The sequence below is a fragment of the Muntiacus reevesi genome, chromosome 2, assembly GCF_963930625.1.
Source record: "Muntiacus reevesi chromosome 2, mMunRee1.1, whole genome shotgun sequence".
Taxonomy (NCBI): Eukaryota; Metazoa; Chordata; class Mammalia; order Artiodactyla; family Cervidae; genus Muntiacus; species Muntiacus reevesi.
In genome coordinates, this window is record NC_089250.1 from 256,890,206 (window position 1) to 256,913,454 (window position 23,249).

The following is a 23,249-nucleotide window of genomic DNA, read 5'->3' on the forward strand; positions in this document are numbered from 1 at the left end:
CTAGAGCGCATGCCCTCCCACAAGAGAAGCCACCGCAACGCGAAGCCCATGCGCCACAACAAAGAGTTAGCTCCTGCTCACCGCAACTAGAGAAAGCCCATGTGCAGCAATAAAGACCCAGTGCAGCCCCCAAAATTAAATAAATCAATAAGTCTTAAAGAAGTTACATTTCAGAAGACACAGATTTGAGTATAATGGAAAGAGAGGTCCAGGGAAGAGAAAGAATCAGGGGCTTACGAAGACAAATGCCACGAGGCTGTACTCTGACACAAGAAAGGAAATAGTTGTCCTTTAGGGATGATGGTCACGAGTTGTTTTAGGGCAAGGGTCTGATAAATAGATAGGCTGTCATGAGTCATATTTGGGTAAGGGTAATAAGCGTTGAGTTTCTGGCAGATGTTCTGAGTGCCTTCATTAGGGAGTGAGTGGTCAGAAGGTCAGACTTCACTGCCGTGCTGTGCTTGGTCACTCAGTCGTGTCGGATTCTCTGTGTCCGCATGGACTGTAGCCCGCCAAGCTCCTCTGTCCATGGGGTTCTCCAGGCAAGAATACTGGAGTGGGTTGCCATTTGCTTCTCCAGGGGATCTTCCCAACCCAGGGATTGAACCCAAGTCTCCCGCATTGCAGGAGGATTCTTTACCGTCTGAGCCACCAGGGAAGCCCTTGGGGTCCAGAAGATACAGACACTATGGACAGATAAGGGCGTCTTATGGAAGCCTTGCATAAATTACACTTTATTAGTGGCCTTCCAGCTCCACTTTCGAGAGCTCTCTTAGCAATAATGACTCTATTTGGATTTTCCTTTTACACCATCTTTTCCTTTTTTCTTCTAATAATTTTTTCCGATTTAAAAGTTCACATTTTTGAGGGGCATGAGCATCTGGGAAATACAGTAAAGTTTAGAGAAGAAATAAAAATTGTCCACAATTCCAGCATACGTAAATACACGAAAATACTAACCACAGTTATTTTCTTGCCATTTGAGAGAGCTTTTTAACAAAATTTAATCACATACATGGTTTTGTATCTTTTTCATTTAACATTATGTTGTGTTTACCCCATCAGTATTCTCCCAGAATATACTTTGTAATTGAAACTGAGTCTCCCCCCTTCTGAAACCAAGTTCCCTTACTGAGTTTATGATAAGTCTCTCTCTCCACAACTTTACTCCCTTTCTTACCTCCTCTGATCTCAGTCCGATGCTAACTGAACACTAATCAACCAGAGTCAGATGACTAAAATTGCTGTTGTTGATAACCTCATTAATATAGTAAACTTGGTATTAGAGATGTCATTGTTAAGGTACAAACTCAGGTGGTTTCTCCAGAGGAAGGTGAGCTAACAGATCCCTGAGCCATGGACCATGTGGCCAGAGAATTGTAAACCAGAGACATATCCCAACTCCCCAAACTATTTAAAAATGTCACAAGATGATGATTAATCCCTCTTTGTTCTTCCCCTCAAAAAAAATCCCCTAACTCAAAGACCAAGTTGAAGGGACCTGAGGCTTGCCTCCCACTTCCTTGCTTGACGCCCTGCAATAAGTCTACTTGGCTACAAATTCCCACTCTCATAGAGTTTGGCTTTTTTCGCTTGGGGCACAAGAGGCCTTTACTCCATTACACATAATGCTGCAAAGTATTTTTCAAAAAAAGGAAAGTATGCATTCAGCTCTTTATGTTACACAGCAGTTTCCCACTATATCACACCTGGTGGTGTGCATATGTCCGTACTACTTTCTCAATTCATCCCACCCTCCCCTTCACCTGCTGAGTCCACAAGTCCTTTCTGTACATCAGCCTCTCTATTCCAATTTAATTATTTTTTTAACCAGTGATAACTGCCATTGGATAAATTCCTAGAGTTGGAATGAATGAATCAAAAGCTATGCACAATTTTAGGGTTTTTGAAATGAAATTGCCACAAAACTCTCTAGAAAGCTTTGCCTTAGTATACCTGCAGTGTGTGGAGTACCTAACAAAAGTGTTACACTGTTTTTGCCGTTCAGTGGGTGAAAAGCGTTTGAAAACTATTCTGGATGTTTCTTTGATGAAATTTCAACATTGATCATTTTGCCCATTGTCTTCGTGAGTGCTCCGTCACATCCATTGCCTGTATTTTTTAATTGTGTGACATTCATTTTCTTGTTAATTTGTAAGAGCTCTTTACATAGAGGGACATCAGTTTTCTAACCTGTTAGAAGTTTGGGTTGGGAGTTCCAAATCCCAGGCCAAAGACTATCCTTAGGCTACTTAAGCCGAAGACCGGAACCGTGAGCGTCGCGGAGAAACCCTACTACCTGAGGTGTGAAGTCCCTCGCTCACAGTCCAGCCCTGTCCGGGGCCGACGGACTGGCCACACCCTCGGGCTCCGCCCACTCGGCGCCGATAGGCGGCCGAAGTGCGCAGGAACGGAAACTGGGTCGCCCCTCCCCCACCTGCTTCCGGCCGCGGCTCACTTCTCCCGCCTCCGCCTCCGCCGCGGCTCGTGGTCGTCCCGCCATGGCACTGTCGCGGGGGCTGCCCCGGGAGCTGGCTGAGGCCGTGGCCGGGGGCCGGGTCCTGGTGGTGGGGGCGGGCGGCATCGGCTGCGAGCTCCTTAAAAACCTCGTGCTCACTGGCTTCTCCCACATCGACCTGGTGAGGGCGCGCGGGCTGAATGGCGGGCCGTGGAGCCGGGGCCGGGGGGCTTGGGGCCCGGAGGTTGGGACCGGAGCTGAGAGCACGGGGGCAGACTCAGAGGCCCCGGGGTCGTGGCTGTCCATGGTGAGGGAGCTCTTCCACAGCGACGGGGCGGGCCTTGCCTCACGCCGGGCCCGCTCCGCACGCTGAGGCTGAGGGCCCGGGTCTTCCGGGAGTCCTGCGGCGGGCCTCCCCCCACCCACACCACCCCCCCCTCGCCAATTTGTGGCGGCTCTGGAGTGTGGAGGAGCCCTCGTGCTTTCGCTTCAGAGGAGTACCCCAGTTTGAACGGGAGGCAGGAGATGGTTATTTCGAGTCCCTTGGGGATGTTGCGAGTGTTCAATTCAAAGTCCCTCTTAACTCAATATCCAGAGCAGAGTATGGCGCGGTAATAACAATCAGGACCTACTGAGCGCTTGTCCCGAGCCCGACTCTGTCCTGAGCTTTTACTCGCCTTAATGTATTTAATCTTCACTGCTATCATAGGCTTTGTAAACGCTGTTTTCATCCCATTTTATTTTTAACAAATAAGAGGAAAAGTGAGATGCAGTGACGTTTGGTAACTTACTTTGGGTCGCCAGGCAACTGGTAGGACTTCTTTGGGGCTTACGCTCCTCTCCTCTGGGTACAGACAATCTGCGTGACAATCATTTTTATCACCATAGATTATTTCGTTAAAGGTATTGGTTGGGATTTTAACTTTTGCATTGGTGTGCAGTTGTGGGAATCTACTGCAATTTTGAGTCAGGTTATTTCTGTTACGTAAACTTAAGAAGTTTGGAGTTGTAACCTACAATTTGGTTGTGACTTTATAGCGTTTTAAGGTGTAGTGAAAACATGGAATTAGAGATGACCGACTGAACTAATAAATGAGTGACTGGAGGGAAAAGCATTTATGCATTTTCCTTTGGTTTTAATAGGGTTTGTCTTTCCATTCAGTTCTGTATCACAAATCCCAAATATGAATGTGGCATAGCTGATAATTACTGATACTCCTTTAAAAGGTTCATTTTGTAATAGACAATGAGTTGGGGCACCTGAGAAATAAATGTTGATCTTTTTTTATTTGGTTTGATTTTCGTAGTAATTTAGAAAGCACGAATAAAAAATGTTATGTGATTATATGTACTGGTAATTTCCACAAATTATAGCCAAAATCATGGATGTTATACAGAACATTTGATTACCCTTCATATAAATTTATTGAAATGGAATGAAAGTGGTTTTATTTATAAGTATTTCTTCCCTTGTATTTAACGTTTAAACAGCAATTAGGTAAGACTTAAAACGTGAGACACTTAACCTTGTGTAGGAGGTTCCCTCCACAAGCCTCAGGTAATAATTGTAAATAAACTTGTGGATGGGTAAGGACTTTTGAATTAAAGAACATGGTAAAAATTTAATAAATCTGTTTGTAAAGTATCATTTAAGAAAGAAAAACAAGGAACAGTTAATTATATTGGATTTGAAAGAGTAGTTGATGAGATTAATAGAGAAGTGATGGAAATTGAAAGGAAAAAAAGAAAAAACTTTTTAATGCATTTTCAACATAATTCTGTGCCATCTAAGGAATTTCCATATTTGCCAGGGTGATTAATCAAGTAAACGAAGAAAAGGATCAGTTTTTTTGCGGGAGGGAGGACGTTATCTTTGAAATTAAAACTTTTTTTTTTTTTAATATGTATTATTTTATCAATTTAACACTTTGGTATTAAGAGCCTTTTCTCCACTAATGTAGCAAATACCAAAAGTTTTGGGTTATGGATGCAGAGAATAGTGATATTTATTGCTCAAACATACCAGGAAACTGGTGATTTATCTGGTTTATGTATTTGTAGATTGATCTGGATACTATCGATGTCAGCAACCTCAACAGGCAGTTTTTGTTTCAAAAGAAACATGTTGGAAGATCAAAGGCCCAGGTAATTGTATTTCTCATATTGTTTCTATTTATCTGTTCATTATTATTTCTGCCCTTGGGGGATCTTCTATTTATAGCATTAGATTAATTTGGGGTTTCTAGTAGGAGGGAGAATATGGGGGAAGCCTTCTCTTTTTCAGCTGAGGGATTAGGAAGAATAGAAAGATCTGTCTAGTAAAGGACTGAAGGCTGTGTTCTCCTTTTTTTGTATGCAGAGAAGATAGGTGCTTTTCCTGACTGTGTAAATGGTATCCCCTTCTTGCTTAAATATCGGAGTGTTTACTTAGAGTGAGCCTGCCCCAGAGGTTGGCTTCTCCTGTACGTTGGGCAGGTGAAGCTACAACTTAGGCCATTGTTTACTTTAGAAGAAGACAGCATGCCCTGAGGTTCTTGCCATCCTGACCTTTCTTTAGTTCCTTGAATGTTCCATCTTTATTCAAGGTTTTGAAATACTTTTTGCCTTTGCTTTTCTCTCAGCCTTTTGGGTAAACTTTCACTCTTTTCCCCTTTTCATTTTTCACATTTTCTCTAGGAGTTCTTTCCTAAATCTCTAAATCAGATCTTCCTTTCATTACAACCTCTACTTTTTCTGTGTATCATTTATCATACTTTGTAGTTTCATTTATCTAGATGGTTATTTGATATATGTCAGTTTTATTCACCAAGTGCCTTATACAAATTCTGATATATGGAAGATACTTAGTAAATAATCGTTGAATGGATGAATGATACTTGGTTAAAGCATTTGATACCTTTGCTGAAGCTGGCCATTCATGTACAAGTGTGTATGAGAGAAGGCAGCTGTCCTGTTAGTTTATAAATAGGTGTATATAGCTTAATCTTGTGGAAATTTTCCCGTTATATTTTTGTATTTTATTTTATTTTTAATATAAATATTATGTAAGGTGAAGTAGCAGTTGTCTTCCATAAATAGATTTTGTATATAATTAGAATTGTTAAAGTAATTTAGTACATTAGTAATTTAGTGTTGTTTGTTTTTCCAGGTTGCCAAAGAAAGTGTACTGCAGTTTTACCCGAAAGCTAATATCATAGCCTACCATGACAGCATCATGAAGTATGCTCTGATTATTATGCCGCAAAATTGCATTTGCTCTGAATTTTTAATTAAACCTTCAAAAGTATATTTTTATTAGCTAAATATATGAACTCAAAGTCATTCTGCTTTCTAAAAAAATGTTTTTCTAGAATAATGAAAATGTAGTAGGTTATGCCCACATAAGTTAAGTGTCATTCTTTTAGCAGTGTATTTGTATATACATATATATATATATTCATACACACAGACATAATGGTTTGAATGATTTAGATAAGAGGTGAGATACTTTAATACTTTCTATAAATCATAAGGTATGAAAACTTAAAAGGAACTTATACTCCTGTTTTAAATAGATAATTCTTTGAAAAATCATTACATGTGATGATTCAGACTTTTCTAAATATATTACTCATTCTGGTCAACTTCAGCTACAGCTTTTCTCAGTTTAAAAGGTTCCTTCCTCAAATAATTTGTTTATTAGGGCTGTGAGTTCTATAATATAACATTGGGGATTGTGATGGGGCAGTAATTCTGATGGTACATAAGTATTCTCTGATCTCAGTAGAGATAGAGTAAATATATAATTTTGGAGGTGTTGGGGCAAAGGAACCCTGTGTCTAAAATATCCTTTATCTGTAGTTGTCCAGCTAACAAGTATAAATGGCATTGAAAACAATGAGTTCTTGTTTGAAGCCTGGAATTAAAGAAAGTCTTATGCTTTCTCAGGGAATTTTTGTCTCCAGGTTCCTTTTAACTCTCTGGATGTTTGCTCTACAAGCTTGCTGATAGCCCTACAACCTTTTTACCCTGTGTTGCTTTCCCAGTGCTGCTAAAAGCAGGGACCCTAGGGGCCTGAACCCTGCTGATCCTGACCATGTGAGGTGAAGCCACAGGCCAGGCAGATCCTGGGAATGTATTCTTTGTATGTTCCCAAGGCACTTGCTGCCCCAAGAAGGCCTGGTGGGACTCGTAAGTCATGCCAGTTTGAGTTTTCTGCTCAGTGCCCAAGGTAACTGGCCAAAAAGGATGTGTAGTTATTCACAGGGATTAAGGGGAAATAATTTCTTTTAAATCTGTTGATGGTATTTGGGAATAGTCAGACCTATATATATATGGTAAAGACCCGTAATACCAGTTACTTTTGCACCGTTAATAGTTTAATATGCTTTTTTAGTACCCTGTTTTATTCTGTAAAGCTCATGTATAAGGCCAGTTGTTTTGGTGACTTTTTTTTGTTATTGTTTTACTTTGTAGCCCTGACTATAATGTGGAATTTTTTCGACAATTTATATTGGTTATGAATGCTTTAGATAACAGAGGTGAGATTATTTTAATAATTTTAAGTACTTCCTTTCTTCCATAACAAGGTTGTTTATTCAATTAGTGTTAATTAAAATATTTCCTTACAAGTTAGATCTTAAAAGAGCTAAAGGGAAGTAAGATCAGGTTTAAAGATTGCCATTTGATTGTAATTTTAACTGGAACTACTGTGAAATAGGGGAAGCTAAAATCATTAGGATGACTGCATATGTTGTGTGCATGTTTATTTGTTTCATATTATCCCAGCACTTAAACACAATGACTTCCTTTGTTTATGTGGAGATCTAAGAAATATCAGGGCCCAGATTTCACCTAAGGCCAATTAAATTAGACTCTGTAAGTGGAACCTAATGATTATATTTTTTTCATAGTTCCCCAGATAATCTAAAGGGCAGTTAGGGCTAAAAACCACTGTTTTGAGAGTAAGGCAACAGGATGCCAAAGTTAGCATAAAAGTCATGGCTCTTGAATTAGTTTTGGTATATCTGGCGCTGTGAGGTACCAGACTGGATCCTGTTGCATGTACACATTTTAGACCATTTAAACTTGTAAAAGTTGGTGATATTTCATATATCAAATACTGTATAGCCGGTTATTATTAACAGATCTGTGTGTCTGAAATGTGGCATGAAAATATTTAGTCCTTTTCTGTAATTACTTCTACATGTAACAGTACATCTATCAAGTGAGTTTGTAACAATTTCAGGTCAGAAATATCAAAAGACATACAAAGTAGCATAAGAAAGAGGCAGGCTAAGTCTTTTAACCAGACTCATCTTTTTTCTCCAATCTTGTTTTCTTTTTTTTCCCCCAATCTTAAACTGCCTTAATAGTTCCAAGTTGATATTCCATATTCTCCATTCAGTTCCGTGTATTGTCTGATAATTTTAGTAGAATAGGAGCAAGTTAAGGGCTTGGAAAACATTGAAACAATGTTTTAGCCAAGTTTTTTTTTTTTTAACTTATTTTTATTAGTTGGAGGCTAATTACTTTACAATATTGTAGTGATTTTTGCCATACATTGACATGAATCAGCCATGGATTTACATGTGTTCCCCACCCCGATCCCCCCTCCCTAGCCAAGTTTAATAGAAGGTAGCCAGAGCAATGGAAGAGGAAGATGGCACTTTGGAATTAAAGAGTAGTATATAGGGGTGCTTCTCATACAGTAGATTTGTAATACGAATTTCTTATGTTAGAAGTTTTACTGTTGCATGTCTCTTAAATGTCTATGATAGTTGTATTATGCTGGTCATAGCTGTAAGAGAATTGTACATGAAATAACAATAGGAAATGGTTTGGGTCAATTTCATTCTGATTACAGGTAACTACATAATTTTTTTTTTTCCCCTATGAACTCCTGTTAACTAGTATTTTTCTTCCAGCTGCCCGAAACCATGTTAATAGAATGTGTCTAGCAGCTGATGTCCCTCTTATTGAGAGTGGAACTGCTGGTTATCTTGGGCAAGTAACCACTATCAAAAAGGTAAAGAACATCTTTTTGTTTGTTTTTGCTTCCCACATGTTTATTTGGGACCTTAAGGAGGGAAGAAGTAAACATTGGCTGTGTATTACATGGGTTTGTCAGCCTCCAGAATGTAAGGATTTTTTTTGTGCTCCTCTAAAACTTAGGATGCTATGAAGGTATGAAAGAGAGTACAGGCAAAGATCTTAGGTGTTAAAATCCTTGCATGTATTAAAATGTAGCTTATGTATTAAAATCCTTAGGTTGGCATGCATAATAAGAGATTACATGACATGTATGCTAAACCAGCTTCTAGAAAGTTAGTTTTGGCTAGAGTTCAGATTTATAGTCTGGAGTACTTTGAAAAAAATTTTTGGTTTCTTTGTAAAGTATTTCAAGTATTTAGATAAAATTAAAGAGTAAGAACAAGTACCTGTATGTTCATAACTTAGTTTTCTATAATCTCAGTATTGTTACTCATTTTCTGCTCAAATCTTTTTTTCTCAATTCTTTTAAGAAATTAAATACATTGGAAGAATCATTTGCAGGTTTTGAAACTAAAAGGAATTATATACTCTACTTGAAATTTGATATTTTTGCCTGATCCTTGGCAGTTTATCCATACCAAAAATTGTGGCTCTGCTTCAGTTGTTTTTAGTGTTTAGTATTACTCTTTGGGAGCTTAATTCATATCATTCTACAAAGACTTGTAGATATTAATTTATGAGGGATGACTGCTTGCTATATGGCTGGCCCCAAGAAAACATGCTGGAAGGACACCAGAAATGGCATTATGGAGAAAACCCTGGATCTGCTGCAATTTTTATTAAAATAGTATTTGCAGGTTTGGGGTCTTTAACCATTATTAGAAAGACATTGCTCATTACCATGATCCACTACTGAGACACTAGTGTGTGTTAAGACTGAGATAGAGAATTGCTAGAATGAAGAATATTCATTTGAGGTTTTGAAAAATTATCACAGGTGTTGTAGACTTCATTCAGAGATTCCTTCCAGTGTACATTTAAACATAACCCTTTAGCAATGAAGTGAAGAGTATTTGGTTTAGCAATACCTAAGGTTTTTTCCGTGTATCTAGTTAGCTCTAGAAATTAAATGCTTTAAATTCACTTAATCTTTAGGAGCTTATAAGGTAAAGCTATAAATAACATTTAAGTAATAGAGTTTCACAACTTTGGAAGATCATTGGTTGGAAAGCTGTTATTTGTCTTTCTAGTAGTTTGTCTATTCACTATGATCAAGGTAAGCCTGTGTGTTCTCACTGGGCCAGGAATCAAGAGTCCTGGCTTAGCCTTTGCTGTGACTGGTAGATTCAATTAGGTTTTATGTTAGAGTTTCTTATCTGTAAAGTAAGGATTTTGGGAGTCACTAATATTTTAAAATTTTCTTGATAGTTAGAATGTAAATGAAAGAATGAATTACAATATTGAGAAACCATCGTCATGTGTTAAATGTTTTTCTCACATCTTTACTTTGCAGGGTGTGACCGAGTGTTACGAATGTCACCCCAAACCAACCCAGAGAACTTTTCCTGGCTGTACAATTCGTAACACACCTTCAGAACCTATTCATTGCATTGTCTGGGCGAAATATTTGTTCAAGTAAGAGTATATATATATTTCTGGGCATATTTTTAGTACTGGTGATGGACAGTGGGATTATTTTTATTTATTTAAATACTGCGGAGGAATTGTTCTTAACGATGATGGAGCTTACTCTGACTGGAAATAGGCATGTAACTAAATGAGTACAAATCTTTGTATTTGGAAACAGTAAAACATACTTAGAAGTAACTCATTGGTTAAATAAAAAATAATGGAAGTTGAAAATAGTTTGTAATCATACTGAAAATACTACATGTGGAAGTGTAGGACACATTGAATGTGGTAGTTGAAAGAAGTTACAGGCTTACACACGTGAAGAGTGGTGAACATTAATCAGCAAAGGATCCAACTTATGTTGGAAAAAGAACAACATAAAGTCAGAAAAATTAGAAGGATGTAATTGAGATAAAAGTGAAAAATAAGTTGGCAAGTTTGATCATGAAAAGGAAAGAGGGGGACTTTTCTGGTGGTCCAGTGATTGAGAGTCCACCTGCCGATGCAGGGATACGCGTTGGATCCCTGGTCCAGAAATACTCCACATGCCACGGAGCAGCTAAGCCTGTGAGCCACAGCTACTGAAGCCTGAGCAGCCTAGTGCCTATGCTCTGCAACAAGAGAAGCCACCACATCACAACCGGAGGGAGTGCTAGCACAGCAACGAAGACCCAGCGCAGCCAAAAATAAGTTTTAAAAAATCTAAATGGCACAAAACAAAAAGTATGCCAAGTTGTATTTATTCCAGGAATGCAAGCATGGTTTAACAAGGGAAAGATCTATAAATGCCATTTACTTCATTAAGAAAGAGAAACTATAATCTTCATAGATATAGGTAGAATGGTAAAATTTAGCAAACACCTTTTCATCTTCTTAGTAACTAAGAAGAGAACTTTATCAAGTTGATATCTTCTAGAAATCTGCAGCAAACAGCTTTATGTTTTGATTAAGGTGTAGTATATTCACTTAGATATTCACTCATATAGGAGAAAATCTGTAATATATTCACACATATAATGGTATAATGACAGAATTTCACGAGGAATACACTTGGAGCTTTTATTTATTTAGAAAACTTTTTTTCTTTTTAATAGACTTTACTTTTTAGAACAGTTTCCAATTTAGAAAACAATTGAGAAGGTAGCAAGTTCCCACAGTTTCCTCTGTTGTCAACATCTTATATTAGTGTATAATATATACATAACAGTGGATCAGTATTGATACATTGTTTATTAACTTGAAGTCCAAAGATTATTTAAATCTCCTTAGTTTTTACCCAGTGTTTCTTTTCTATTCCAGGATACCACATAATTACTTACCATGTCTTTAGGTCCCCCTTAAGGGGGCTGTGACAGTTTTTCAGACTTTCCTTGTTTTTGAGGACCTTGTTAGTTTTGAAGAGTACTAGTCAAATGTTTTGTAGGATGCCCCACTATTGGAATTTGTGTGATGTTTTTCTTATGATATTAGTGTGGTTATAGGTTATTGGGAGGAAGACCTTAGAGGTAAAGTGTTGTTTTCCTCATATCATATGAGGGGTACATGTTATCAGCATAATTTATGACTATTAATGTAGGCCTTGATCACTTAAGGTAGTGTTTGTTATCCATGTAGATTCATTGATATTCAATGTATTTTATAGTTTGGGTTATAATCTAATGGATTTTTCCTCCCTGATAGCTCAGTTGGTAAAGAATCCACCTGCAATGTAGGAGACCCTGGGTCGATTTCCTGGGTTGGGAAGATCCGCTGGAGAAGGGAAACACTACCCACTTCAGTATTCTGCTCTGGAGAATTCCATAGACTGTATAGTCCATGGGGTGGCAAAGAGTCGGATGTGACTAAGCGACTTTCACTCTAATCCAGTATACTGTTGAATTTTTTGTTGCTCAGATTGTTCCATCTTTGGCCATTGGGAGCTCTTCAATTGGCTTTGTGCTCTTTGATATGTAGCCATCAAAGTGTGATGGGGTTTTTTTGGGGGAGTAATTCCTTACTTTCTGGTACTATAAGATGCTCCAGGTTCATCTTGTGTATTTCCTGCTTCAGCCCTAGAATTAGACATTTTTACACGGAACCCTGGTTCCTTTTATTGAAGAATGATGTTAGAAGTCACGATACAACTGCTTAGGCATAGATGTGGGTTGCCATTTGTTTTAGGGCTTCTTAGCTGACAGAGCAAAATACACATTTATTCTAGTTTGTGTATATAAAATATTAATGATTCAGTACAATTCTGATTAAAATTTTATCAGGGATTTTATTGGAACTTGTTCATCTGATTATAAAATTTACGTGGAAGACTAAGGCCTAAGTGGAACCAATGTGGAAAAAATTCTATTCTCTACTTAAAACAATATGTGTAATTTAATAATGTATAGAAATTAAGTCAAAGTGGATTAATTATTCACATGTGAAAGGAAAAATTTTAAATTGTTCTAATATAGGAGAAAATCTTTATCTTTTGTGTTAAAGAACAATTTCTCAAGATATAAAAGTGGTAATTATAAAAAAGGATTGATACATTCAAATTCTTTTAGTATTTCATCATGAAGAGAGGTTCAATGATGTATACACAATTAAGCTATTACATGGGATTAACTAATTGCAACATAAGGAACTAAAATTGTGGTCTGGAATATATTCCTGTAATAAGGGAAGGACAACCTGACAAATACTACTAATAGACACTTTTTTTACTTAAAGGGAAATTTAGGCAGTAAGCAAATAAAGATGGTGTTCAACTGTATGATTAACTTGCAAAATCAAGAATAAAGCCACAGTAACATACTATTGATATTTTACACTTGCTAGTTTGGCAGAATGTTGTTTGGAGAGGAAATTAATTGGTAGGAACTCATGCATGCTATTTTGGGAGTGTATTTTGGGGTACAACCAGTGTTGGAAACAGATGGCCATTTTCTTGTAAAATGTATCAGGATCTTTGGGATTTTAATGTAAGTCCTGTGCTTAATGACAGGTTGAAAAGTTATTAAACAGTTTGTAGGATAGCTTGATTAATAAGAGGGAGTTTCAGCTTAATACTTTGCCATTATTTCATATGACTCTTAAGTGGTAAAGATACATACTACTATGGTAAAATGTCTTACTGCTGAGTTTCCTGCACCTTCAGCAGTGCCTCACGCATAATGGGTATGTCAGTGTTTAGTAGCTAATTGCAGGTATACTTCACAGCTATTATTCTGAAAGTGAAATATTGTCTGTGTTGGAATGTAAAGCCACTCACCTGTCTCTTGATCAACAATTTTAACAGGAATTTGCAGAAGCTAACTGACAGAAATGAATCTGGGTCTACTAATATTTTGCCTTCTCTGTGTTGTGGTTCAAATGAGAATGCAAGCTGTTTTGAACAGATTGCTTAAATACTTTGAGGTTTCTGGAGTATAATTTATCAGTTATTTAATTTTCATCCCTCCTGAAGATTTGAGGAAGCTTGGAAAAGGTAACATTTGTTCAGAATATTTTGGTGTACATAAATATTTACTGTTCTTAAATTATAGCCAGTTGTTTGGAGAAGAAGATGCTGATCAAGAAGTATCTCCTGACAGAGCTGACCCTGAAGCTTCCTGTGAGTAAACTAGTTAGGATATATTTTTTTATTGATGACCACTATCTTGCTAATTTAATATTGGTAGTTCAAGGCAGGGGGAGGGGGAGATAATTGCTGTTATATGCTAGATAATGTATTATGTTCTTGTTTCATCTTTAAATGATGTTCTAAAAAATGAGTTGTACCACTCTACTTGTGAGGAAACACGCTGCAGAGAAATCTCACAAATCTAGTAAATAGAACTGGGCAGGAGTTGTTTCCACGTCTATACTTGGACTACTCTGCGTGTGGCCTTCAGAAACTGAAGTAGAAAAAAATGGTTGATGAGCATTCTTTCTGCTTGAATTCAGAATGTGTCACTTGCTGGTGGCTTCCATGAGTGACCCCACCCCTCAAAGGTGGATGAGAGATTCATTCTACATGAACTACAGTTGAAAATAAACCAGTGTTTGTTTTATAGGGGAACCAATGGAAGCCGAAGCCAGAGCCAGAGCATCTAGTGAAGATGGTGACATTAAACGTATTTCCACCAAGGAATGGGCTAAATCAACTGGATATGATCCAGTTAAACTTTTTACCAAGGTTAGGATTACCTTTTTTATAACTGTGGATTGATTTTTATTACTTTTGTTTTAAGCTAGTGTGTGATTTAATTGGGCTTACCAGGTGGCACAGTGGTAAAGAATCCGCCTGCCAATGCAGGAGACATGGGTTTGATCCCTGAACTGGGAAGATCCCCTGGAGAAGGAAATGGTAACCCACTGCTGTATTATTGACTGAGAAATCCCATGGACAGAGGAGCCTGGTGGGCCGCAGTCCATGGGGTTGCAAAGAGTTGAACACCACTGAGCACACACACACACAACACAGCATTGTCTTCGTGAATTCATTGTGATGTAGTTGGGATAAACAAGTTTGAAATTTTAACATGAATACTAAATCAGTATAGCATCTTTATAGAAGATAAATACAGAGGCTTATTTAGGCACTCTTAGTTGTCTTTCCTTCCCTCACTTTCACTGATTTTCTTTATATTACCTTTGGTTTCTGCTGTTTCTCTTCTTACAGTCCTTTGCTGGTTTTGATTATGCTTAAAATCAAATGTGCTTAACTCTGATATGGATAGTGACAGTATTTTCTAAACTAGTGTCCATATACCTAGTTCCATTCCAATTTGAGCAGTTGAATGCCGGAACAATCTGAGGTATGTCTCCAATCTGTTGTTCAACAGGTAACTTTAAGCATCTGCTGTGTGCCACGCACTTTAAGTACAGAAGCTTTAACAGTGACAGAGACAGAAAATAGGGTCCTAGCTCTCTGTAGGGTAGAGAACTCAGAGTCTAGAAGGGAAGTCAAATATTGAACAAGCAGTTTTGAGTTCAGGGTGTTATGAGATTAAACAAGGGTGGGGATGAGAATGAAGCATGTAGAAAGTTAGTCTCAGGTTGAAGAACTGAAATAATTCCCATTAAAAGGGAGAGTGGAAAGAGGACTGTAAAGGTAAGCTGAGACTCGATCTGGCAGGATTTTCTGGGTCATGATAAGGATATTTCACCAAGACAGTGGGAATCCATTGAAGGGTAGTCCATAGGGTCAGTATAAGGTATAGGAAATATGCAGTGCACTCTTGTAGGACCTGGTGTTCTCCTTGTAACCGGTATGGGACTGCCTTCTGGAGTAATCAGAAGTACAACCCATCTGCATTCCCGTGGGGGTGTGGGTTGTCCACTTTTTATAAACTGAACTTTGTATAACATGATGAACCAAGAATACTACCTGGTTTCCTGCTGGGCAGCAGGTGAATAGTGGTTTCAATCTCTGAGGTAGGTAGGGTGGGAAACACATGTGTGCATAGGGATCGGGGGAGTGTGGAAGGTGATAGACTGAGATTCTTCTATGGAACATGAGAGAGATGACACATGGTTCTGTGGGTAAGTAACCAATTTAGAGATTTGGTTGAGTTAGGTTTATAGAAAGAGACAGAGTGTGAAAATAGTTCATTACACAACTCTGAGGGCCTCCTAGTATTTAATAATTGAACAGAAAAAGCTGTGGAGGTGGTGTTTGGAAATCCATGCTAATTCCCCATTGCCTGGCAGGCTTTACAGCCAAGCGCTAAGGGTCCTCTATAAAATGTCTCTAGCCAAATTTGTTACCCAAATCATACAGGACCCCTCATTTCCTTCCCTTTGTGCCCATTTCAGATGTTACCAACTGTCCCTGTTCCACAAGTAGAACAGAATAACTTAACAGTACTCAGAGCTGTGTGATTTTCACACTAAATTGTACTCTCATTATTTGTATATTTAGCTGGTTTTCCAAAGATTAAGGATGTTTGATAGATCGTCAGTTGAGTATATTTTGATAGAAATAGTTCTAACTTTTAGCCATATCTAAATTCATATCCGGTATATACAAAAAATGTGTGGAGTAAATCAACAATAGGAAATACAGCTAAGGAAAATGTAAAGCTATTGAAATCATCTGAAATTCTACCACATAGAAAGTGTGATTCGTGTGATAGTCTCAATCTATATGTAGTATGTTTGGTTTTAGTTTTGAAATAGGAATTGTTTTTTGTGTTTGAAGTCTTTGCGGCAGGGTCGGGGGGCACATTTCAAAGGTGTTGCAGGTGGTTCTTCATTTCCGTTTGAGCACTTTTAAAATGTGTATACTTTATTGGTAAGTACCCACAAACTTGAAGATGTTGCTACCTGGTACCTCTAGGCTCACTTCTTGTGGAGTTGGTGTGTATTTACTTAGTCCCTTGAAGGGTATGATTGTGATTCCAGCTGATCTGAGGAGCCAATGTGGGGAAGTGGAAGTGGCTTGGGAGGAAGGGGTCAGTCAGCACAGTTCAGAGCTCCCTTACTCTGCTTTTCTCAGCATCTCTGATTTTAACCGTTTCAAGTGCAAGCGTTGTTTGTAAAATTTCCTTTTACACAGATTTTAGGTGCGCCCCTCCCCCCCGCCCCTCCCCTTGAGAATTGTTAATCTACTGGTATATAACCTGTCCTCAGATCTTTAAATCAGATTTTATAGTGTTAAGTCAGCAGGGTAATTTTGTTATATATTTTATCAGAATAGGGACGGTAGGGTTCATGGAATTTATCTTTCTTCCTTTCTGTCTTAGCTTTTTAAAGATGATATCAGGTATTTATTGACGATGGACAAACTATGGCGGAAAAGGAAACCTCCAGTTCCATTGGATTGGGCTGAAGTGCAAAGTCAAGGTGAAGGGTACATTTTTCTCTTTGAGATTCCTCAGTTGGAACTTCTCTTACCTGAAGTCTTTAAATTGCTTTGTTATTTCTTGGTATACAGTGGTGTACACCCATGGTAAGAAATTCAAACAGTTCAGAAACATATGAAGAAGGAAAATCACTGGAAATCTCATCACCTGGAGAAATAATTACTACTGCGTTTTAAGAATGTCTTGGTGATAACTGCACATAGACACAGGCAGTTGCATGGTCACTTTACGTAAATGGAATCATACTATTTATATACTCTGACTTGCTGTTTTCAGTCAGTATTTTTTAACCTAGTCCCTTATCAGTTAACATTTAATTGTTTCATATTATCCCTGATGTAAAGTGTTCCTTAAACTTTGGGATGTATTTGTAGCTTTAAGGGAGGAAAAACTAATGTAGTGGTGACCGCTTCCCGACCCCTCTCTCGTTCAACACATTGTGTCTCAACTTGTTTCACACAGCAGTGTTTAGCATATTGAAATTTAAAAGGTCCCAGATTTAGGGTGTCAGTTTGAAGCGGTTTCCTGTAGTTATCTATAGTAATAAATACTTCCTTTTACAGCTCAATTCAAGTATTGCTCTGATAGCTTCCGCTTATTGATACTGTGTTCTGGGCATAATGCTTATTAGCTTGTTTACATTATATTGAATCTTCCAGTAATCTGTGAAATTCTGAGACACACTCAGACCTTTCCCACGTCAGTATTGACCATTTTCTTGCTTAATTTTGCATAATATTGACCAATTTCTTGCATATGTATGCATAATTGTGTCAATGATAATTATTTTAATGCAATTTGTTTCATATTATATAACTTTTTTATTGTGAGTCATTGAATGTTAAACTGAGTAGAGGAAAGATGTTAGTAAATTTTCTAATACTTTTTTTCCAGGAGAAGAAACCAGTGCATCAGATCAACAAAATGAACCCCAGTTAGGTCTGAAAGACCAGCAGGTTCTAGATGTCAAGAGCTATGCGTGTCTTTTTTCAAAGAGCATTGAGACTTTGAGAGTTCATTTAGCAGAAAAGGGGGATGGAGCTGAGCTCATATGGGACAAGGTTTGTGTTGAAAATGTGTGGCAGTTACTTGTATATCAAATGTGTGTTTTAGTTCTTGAGCTATATCAGAATCTAGTAATGTAGGGATATTGTTTTTATTCTACCAGATTTTGAGGACATTGATTTTGTTTTGCTTTTTCACCTCTAATTACTACATTGAACTAGGAATTTTCTATATGTGAATTTAAGTAATATCATAAAACCTCATTTTAGATTCTAATAGTATGTTCATGGTTTGTAACTGTTGACTAGAGAAATAATGTGACTTTACTGGAGTAAAATATTTCTCTGCCTTTAGAAAATAGCCTTAAGAGAGCTTCTTATGTAATAGGAGATTTATTAATAGAAGTCATAATATCCTTTTGGCCACAATAGCTCATGGACCTTATTTGGCCTTGAAAGTAATAAAATTGCCTTTATATTGAAATAGTTAATAATGCTTTGAGTTCTGAGAGACTTATCAATACAATAAGGGTATGTAATTATTCTTACTTTCTATGACTATAACTGATTTATCTGCTAAAGTTTGCATGTTCAGATGTTGGTAAAGATTTGCCATTAATTTCAAATTAAGGAGAAAAGTTTGATCAGTCTTAGAGAACTAAGATAACTTTTAGAGAAGGAAATGGCAACCCACTCCAGTATTCTTGCCTGGAGAATCCCTTGGACAGAGGAGTCGGCAGGCTGTAGTCCATGGTGTTGCAAAGAGTTGGACACAACTGAGCACAAGATAGCTTTATATGTGCAAGTTTTGAAATGGGGGTTGAATCAGACATCTGAAATAAAGCTGGTAAATTTAGATTTTGGAGAGTCTTACAAACATTAGTCTTTAGGTTTTGTGTGCTGTAAGGGATCAGTATTAAAACTTTTTCATTGTTATTTTTGTAACTGGTTTAGGAGGTTTTCATCTGTATACAGGGACTCAGTAACCAAACTTGGGACTGCAAATTGTTACTCTCTGTGAGTAAAATCTGTAACTAATGGATGTGATAAGCCAGTTGCCTGGGGAAGTACCTGATGGACCCTGTTTTGGGTACTCTTAAATAATCATACTTATCCTCACCACAGCCTTACAAGATATTTATATAATTTTCCCTGTTTAACACATTAAGGAATTTTGGGTCAGGGGGATTGATTTGTCTGTGGTTCCTCAGCCAGCCAGATAAGTATAAAGAACCCACATCCTGTCAGTGCTTTTTCTTTCATACTTTGGTGTTTCTGCATTATGGGCTAGGATAATTTTTCTCAGTTCAAAGTGTGAAACTTTGCTGAAATCTAATTAGAATAGGATATATGCTTAGGAAGAATGGAAGTTGTAAAGGGAAAACTTTCTTTGCCCTGCCACATCTGAAAAGAATCAGCCATGAAAAAAAAAAAAAAAAAAAAAAGAATCAGCCAATATAGGAGTGCAGTGTATGTGAAGGGAATATGAAGAAAGAAAGCAAAAAGAGGTAGTCTAGGTATTTCTGAGGCTTTAATCAAGTAGCTTTCTTAAAGCAGTCTGTATCTTCATCCCTGAGTTCCGTACTTGTCAGACAAACTTATTATTGACTGTGGACCCAGGGAAGGTTTGCCACCATCAGTAAATAGAATTGGTATTCTGATCTGTGTACTCTTCATCTCCAGTGCATTTGTGTACGCAGAAGTGAATTCCTAAAACCTGTTGGCTCTTGGCAGGCCACATTCCTGTATCCCTGGAGCTGATGATCCCAAGCGAGCTCTTGCTCACTTCTCATCCAGACCAGCCTTTCCCTGGAGGCCATCTCTTGTTCTAGTTGATGTGTTAGAAATTTTTGAAAGTGTTGTTCTGAAAGCAGCACTAGCCAAATTAGTAAATTTGTGGGGAGACTTGTTAAATTGTTTAAATTATTGACAGGATGACCCATCTGCAATGGATTTTGTCACCTCTGCTGCAAATCTCAGGATGCATATTTTCAGTATGAATATGAAGAGCAGATTCGATATCAAATGTAAGTTGTTTGTACTTCAGTCGTATCATCTAAATTTCTAAGTTTCTTCTTCTTTTTTTTTTTTTAACAGCTAAACTTTTTTTTTCCTTTCAGCAATGGCAGGGAACATTATTCCTGCTATCGCCACTACTAATGCAGTGATTGCTGGGTTGATAGTATTGGAAGGACTGAAGATTTTATCAGGAAAAATAGACCAGTGTAGAACAGTGAGTGTTTCTATTTGCAATTTTAAAGTTAAAACAATAACATTTGGTTTAAAGCAATGGAAAAGGAATTGTTTGAGTTACCTTGTGAGTTGCATGTAAGTAAGCTTCCTGGAAGTTAACAAAAAGGAAAACACATTTGCTTCTCTTATTTTTGTCTAAAATGGAAGCAGAAGCTAGTTTGCTTCTAACATTTCTAGTTTTACTGGATTCTTGGAAGGACTCATTGTGTGGGTCCTTTGTATTAACTTTTCTTCATTTTTTCATTTTTCTTCAATTTTCTTTATTGTTTTCCAATTCTAAGAGTACTCTGGTTTTAAAATTGTTTGGTCATTTTATAGTCCCTTGTTCTTCAGTCATTTTTGTTAGTCTCCCTTTTTTTTCCCCCTGTCTCCCTTTTTATTTTAAACTTTATGTTATTGTAACTTTGTTATATTTAGTTGTGTTAATGCCTGAAATCTTTATGGATGAGCTTGTGTCATTTCTGTTAGATCTCTCTCATTGTGTTTTGTTTGCTTATGTGAGATATATATATATATATATATATATTTTTTAAACAGAATTATATTTGTTAACATATATCTGTGATAATTCTTTAAGGGCCTACTGAAGGTGTATTTCTTCAAAGAGGGTTTATGTTTGTTTATATCTGGATGCCTGGGGTTCTACCAACCCGAGACCACTTATACATTCTCAGTATATATTCAGATAGCAAATCTGCATGAGCCCTATCTTACTGTAATGAATTATAAAGGAAGATATTCTTCCCTCACGAAGCACCAAGGTTGAGATAATTTTTCTTGCTATTTCTGCAGGGAAGAAATTTTTCTCCTCTTTTTTTTATCCTCCCCTTGCTTTATGTGAACATCTCCTATCATGAGTTTCCTGCATTAGTAGTGGTTGGACTGGGTTTTATCTCTTAAGGTTAAAACCACTTGAATATTCCCTTTGGATTCCTGCTTTCTTTCTGAATTGATTTTGCATGTCTGAAGATACTTTGCTTTCATACCACTGGGGATTTAAAATTCCTAAGAATATCAGAGCCAATATTTTGCTATTGTTTTAGGTTCTCCTTTTTACAGTAATGTTGAAATAAAAGGACCAGTTTACTTTTAGGAATGTCTTTTAAAAACAAAAGCAAAATACCTAGTCTATGATGGTACTCTTCCTTTTCAGTGTCATTATTAATGCACTCTTAAAATACTTTTTATTGTTTCCATGAGATTTCATGGTGAGGGAGTGTAGAATCATAATGCCAGTCTGCCATCTTGGTTCAGCTTTCTGTTTAAATTAGTTTGGCTGTCATGTTTTTAATTTCTAAGAACTAATTTTTTTATGTCTTGTCTTTTTATAGCAGCCTGAACAAGTGTTGTGCTTTGTCCTGTAACATTCTTCTCATTTCTTTACTTGCTCATCTCTGTTCCTCTCTTGGACTAATGATATCCATATGTCTGGGCTTCATTTGTTCCCATTTATAAATGAGTCTCAGGATAGGTTAATAGAAGTGTTAGCCTTAGTATTAGTAGTGTTAACAGTTGTTATTACTGTCGATTTCTCTTAGCGGAGTTACCCTTCCAGTGAAGCTCCAGATCCCCTACTCCAGCCCTGGCAGTACAAGTGTATACGCTTAGTATTCATTGTGGGGAGAGGTTACAGGAGGCCTCTGTCTAGCACTTAATGTCTGTCAAGGGATTTAAAGAATGTCTGTCAAGGGATTTACTTAAAGAAGTAATTTAAGTTTGGGGGAATCGATAGGGTTCTTCTTTAGAGACAATTCATCTTAACAGATACCATACTACATGGTAGTTCCACAGTAGGAATTTATGTATTAGCATCTGGTTTTTCTCTTGACAATTGTAACTTCGGTGCAGTTTGTTTTTTATTTCCCTTGGTTCGTGTAATTTTTTTTTTTTTTGGTTTGGGTATTAAGAAGATGGTAATAGTCCCAGACATACATTATTTTTCCTTTAATTATGTGAATGTTGATTTCACAGTCATCAGAAAATTAGAAAAGAAATGGAGCTCATTTGGTCCTTGTATCTGTATAGACATTAATTAGAGAAATTAGTGCCCTGGTCTTGTTAGAAATTGACTTAAAGTTGATAAGAATAACCACTAGGAAAGCACTCCAAACTGATTCAATGATGATACCAGAGACAAGTATGGTTAGACCCTTATTCATGCTAAGTTAGTTTGCAGAATAGTCGAGTCTTCAGTACAACGAGATTTCAGTAAACTCAGCCTTATTTACATGTTTGCTAATTTGAAAAGGTTGGGATAAAAATCAGCCTCTTAAGGTCTTGATTTTCCTTATCCTTTGCCATCTGGAAGGGAGTATTTAAATGAATATTCTATGGTATATAAAATTATAATTTAGATTTCTGCTTGTGTGTGTTTTTTTTTTTTGCCAAAGATTTTTTTGAATAAACAACCAAACCCAAGAAAGAAGCTTCTTGTGCCTTGTGCACTGGATGCTCCCAACCCTAACTGTTACGTGTGTGCCAGCAAGCCAGAGGTGACTGTGCGGCTGAATGTTCATAAAGTGACTGTTCTCACCTTACAAGATAAGGTGAGTGCAGAGCCTGGTTCTCTTCCACAAGGTTACTGTTTATAAGGAAAAAAACAAGCCCCCTTTTGCCTTTTACAGTGTACTGTGATAAACTAAAAGCCAGATAATTACCCTGACTACTGAGGTGTGTACATTTGCCATCTGTGTCCTATTAACTTTTCTCTCTGTGGTTCCAGAATGTGTGCTTCACTTCCCAGAGAGGAATAGGTATATTTGGCTAGAATGTGGACCACAGGTGGTACATAGATAGGTAGCATAGTATCTTTACAAGCAAATCCTGTGTTCCTTAGGTTTCTAGTGAGGGTGTATTAAGCTAGTCCCTGAGGAGATGTATTGTTAGCACACTTGGATTCACCTGTAGAGCTTTGGTGTGAGAGATGGATGGTTAAGGTATGGTTTGGTCCTATAGCCTGGTCCTTCAGTTCCTCCTAGTATTTTTTTTTTTAATTAGGTAAGAGCAAGTGACCTGAATGGGTGTCACTTCTCACTTTGGAAATCACTTCACATAGTTCCTCTGATTGTGTACATTGTGGTGTTTCATGTTTATATGCCTCTCGAC

General features: G+C 37.4%; 1 protein-coding gene across 2 annotated transcripts in view; it reads left to right on the top strand.

Moving 5' to 3' along the window:
- The first annotated feature begins 2,447 nt into the window (after positions 1 to 2,447).
- The window catches only part of UBA2 (ubiquitin like modifier activating enzyme 2), a 30,864-nt gene continuing 10,062 nt past the window's right edge, over positions 2,448 to 23,249 (top strand). For both annotated transcript variants that reach the window (XR_010661695.1, XM_065925783.1), the window contains exons 1-13: positions 2,448 to 2,639; positions 4,520 to 4,603; positions 5,607 to 5,677; positions 6,914 to 6,978; positions 8,365 to 8,465; positions 9,945 to 10,066; positions 13,585 to 13,652; positions 14,095 to 14,216; positions 16,768 to 16,867; positions 17,782 to 17,948; positions 19,825 to 19,918; positions 20,012 to 20,124; positions 22,535 to 22,690. Coding sequence is in view for 1 of the 2 variants with exons in the window: in XM_065925783.1 (XP_065781855.1) it covers positions 2,502 to 2,639; positions 4,520 to 4,603; positions 5,607 to 5,677; positions 6,914 to 6,978; positions 8,365 to 8,465; positions 9,945 to 10,066; positions 13,585 to 13,652; positions 14,095 to 14,216; positions 16,768 to 16,867; positions 17,782 to 17,948; positions 19,825 to 19,918; positions 20,012 to 20,124; positions 22,535 to 22,690 (1,401 nt within the window). In the remaining variant the exon portion in view is untranslated. The remainder of the gene's footprint in view (positions 2,640 to 4,519; positions 4,604 to 5,606; positions 5,678 to 6,913; positions 6,979 to 8,364; positions 8,466 to 9,944; positions 10,067 to 13,584; positions 13,653 to 14,094; positions 14,217 to 16,767; positions 16,868 to 17,781; positions 17,949 to 19,824; positions 19,919 to 20,011; positions 20,125 to 22,534; positions 22,691 to 23,249) is intronic.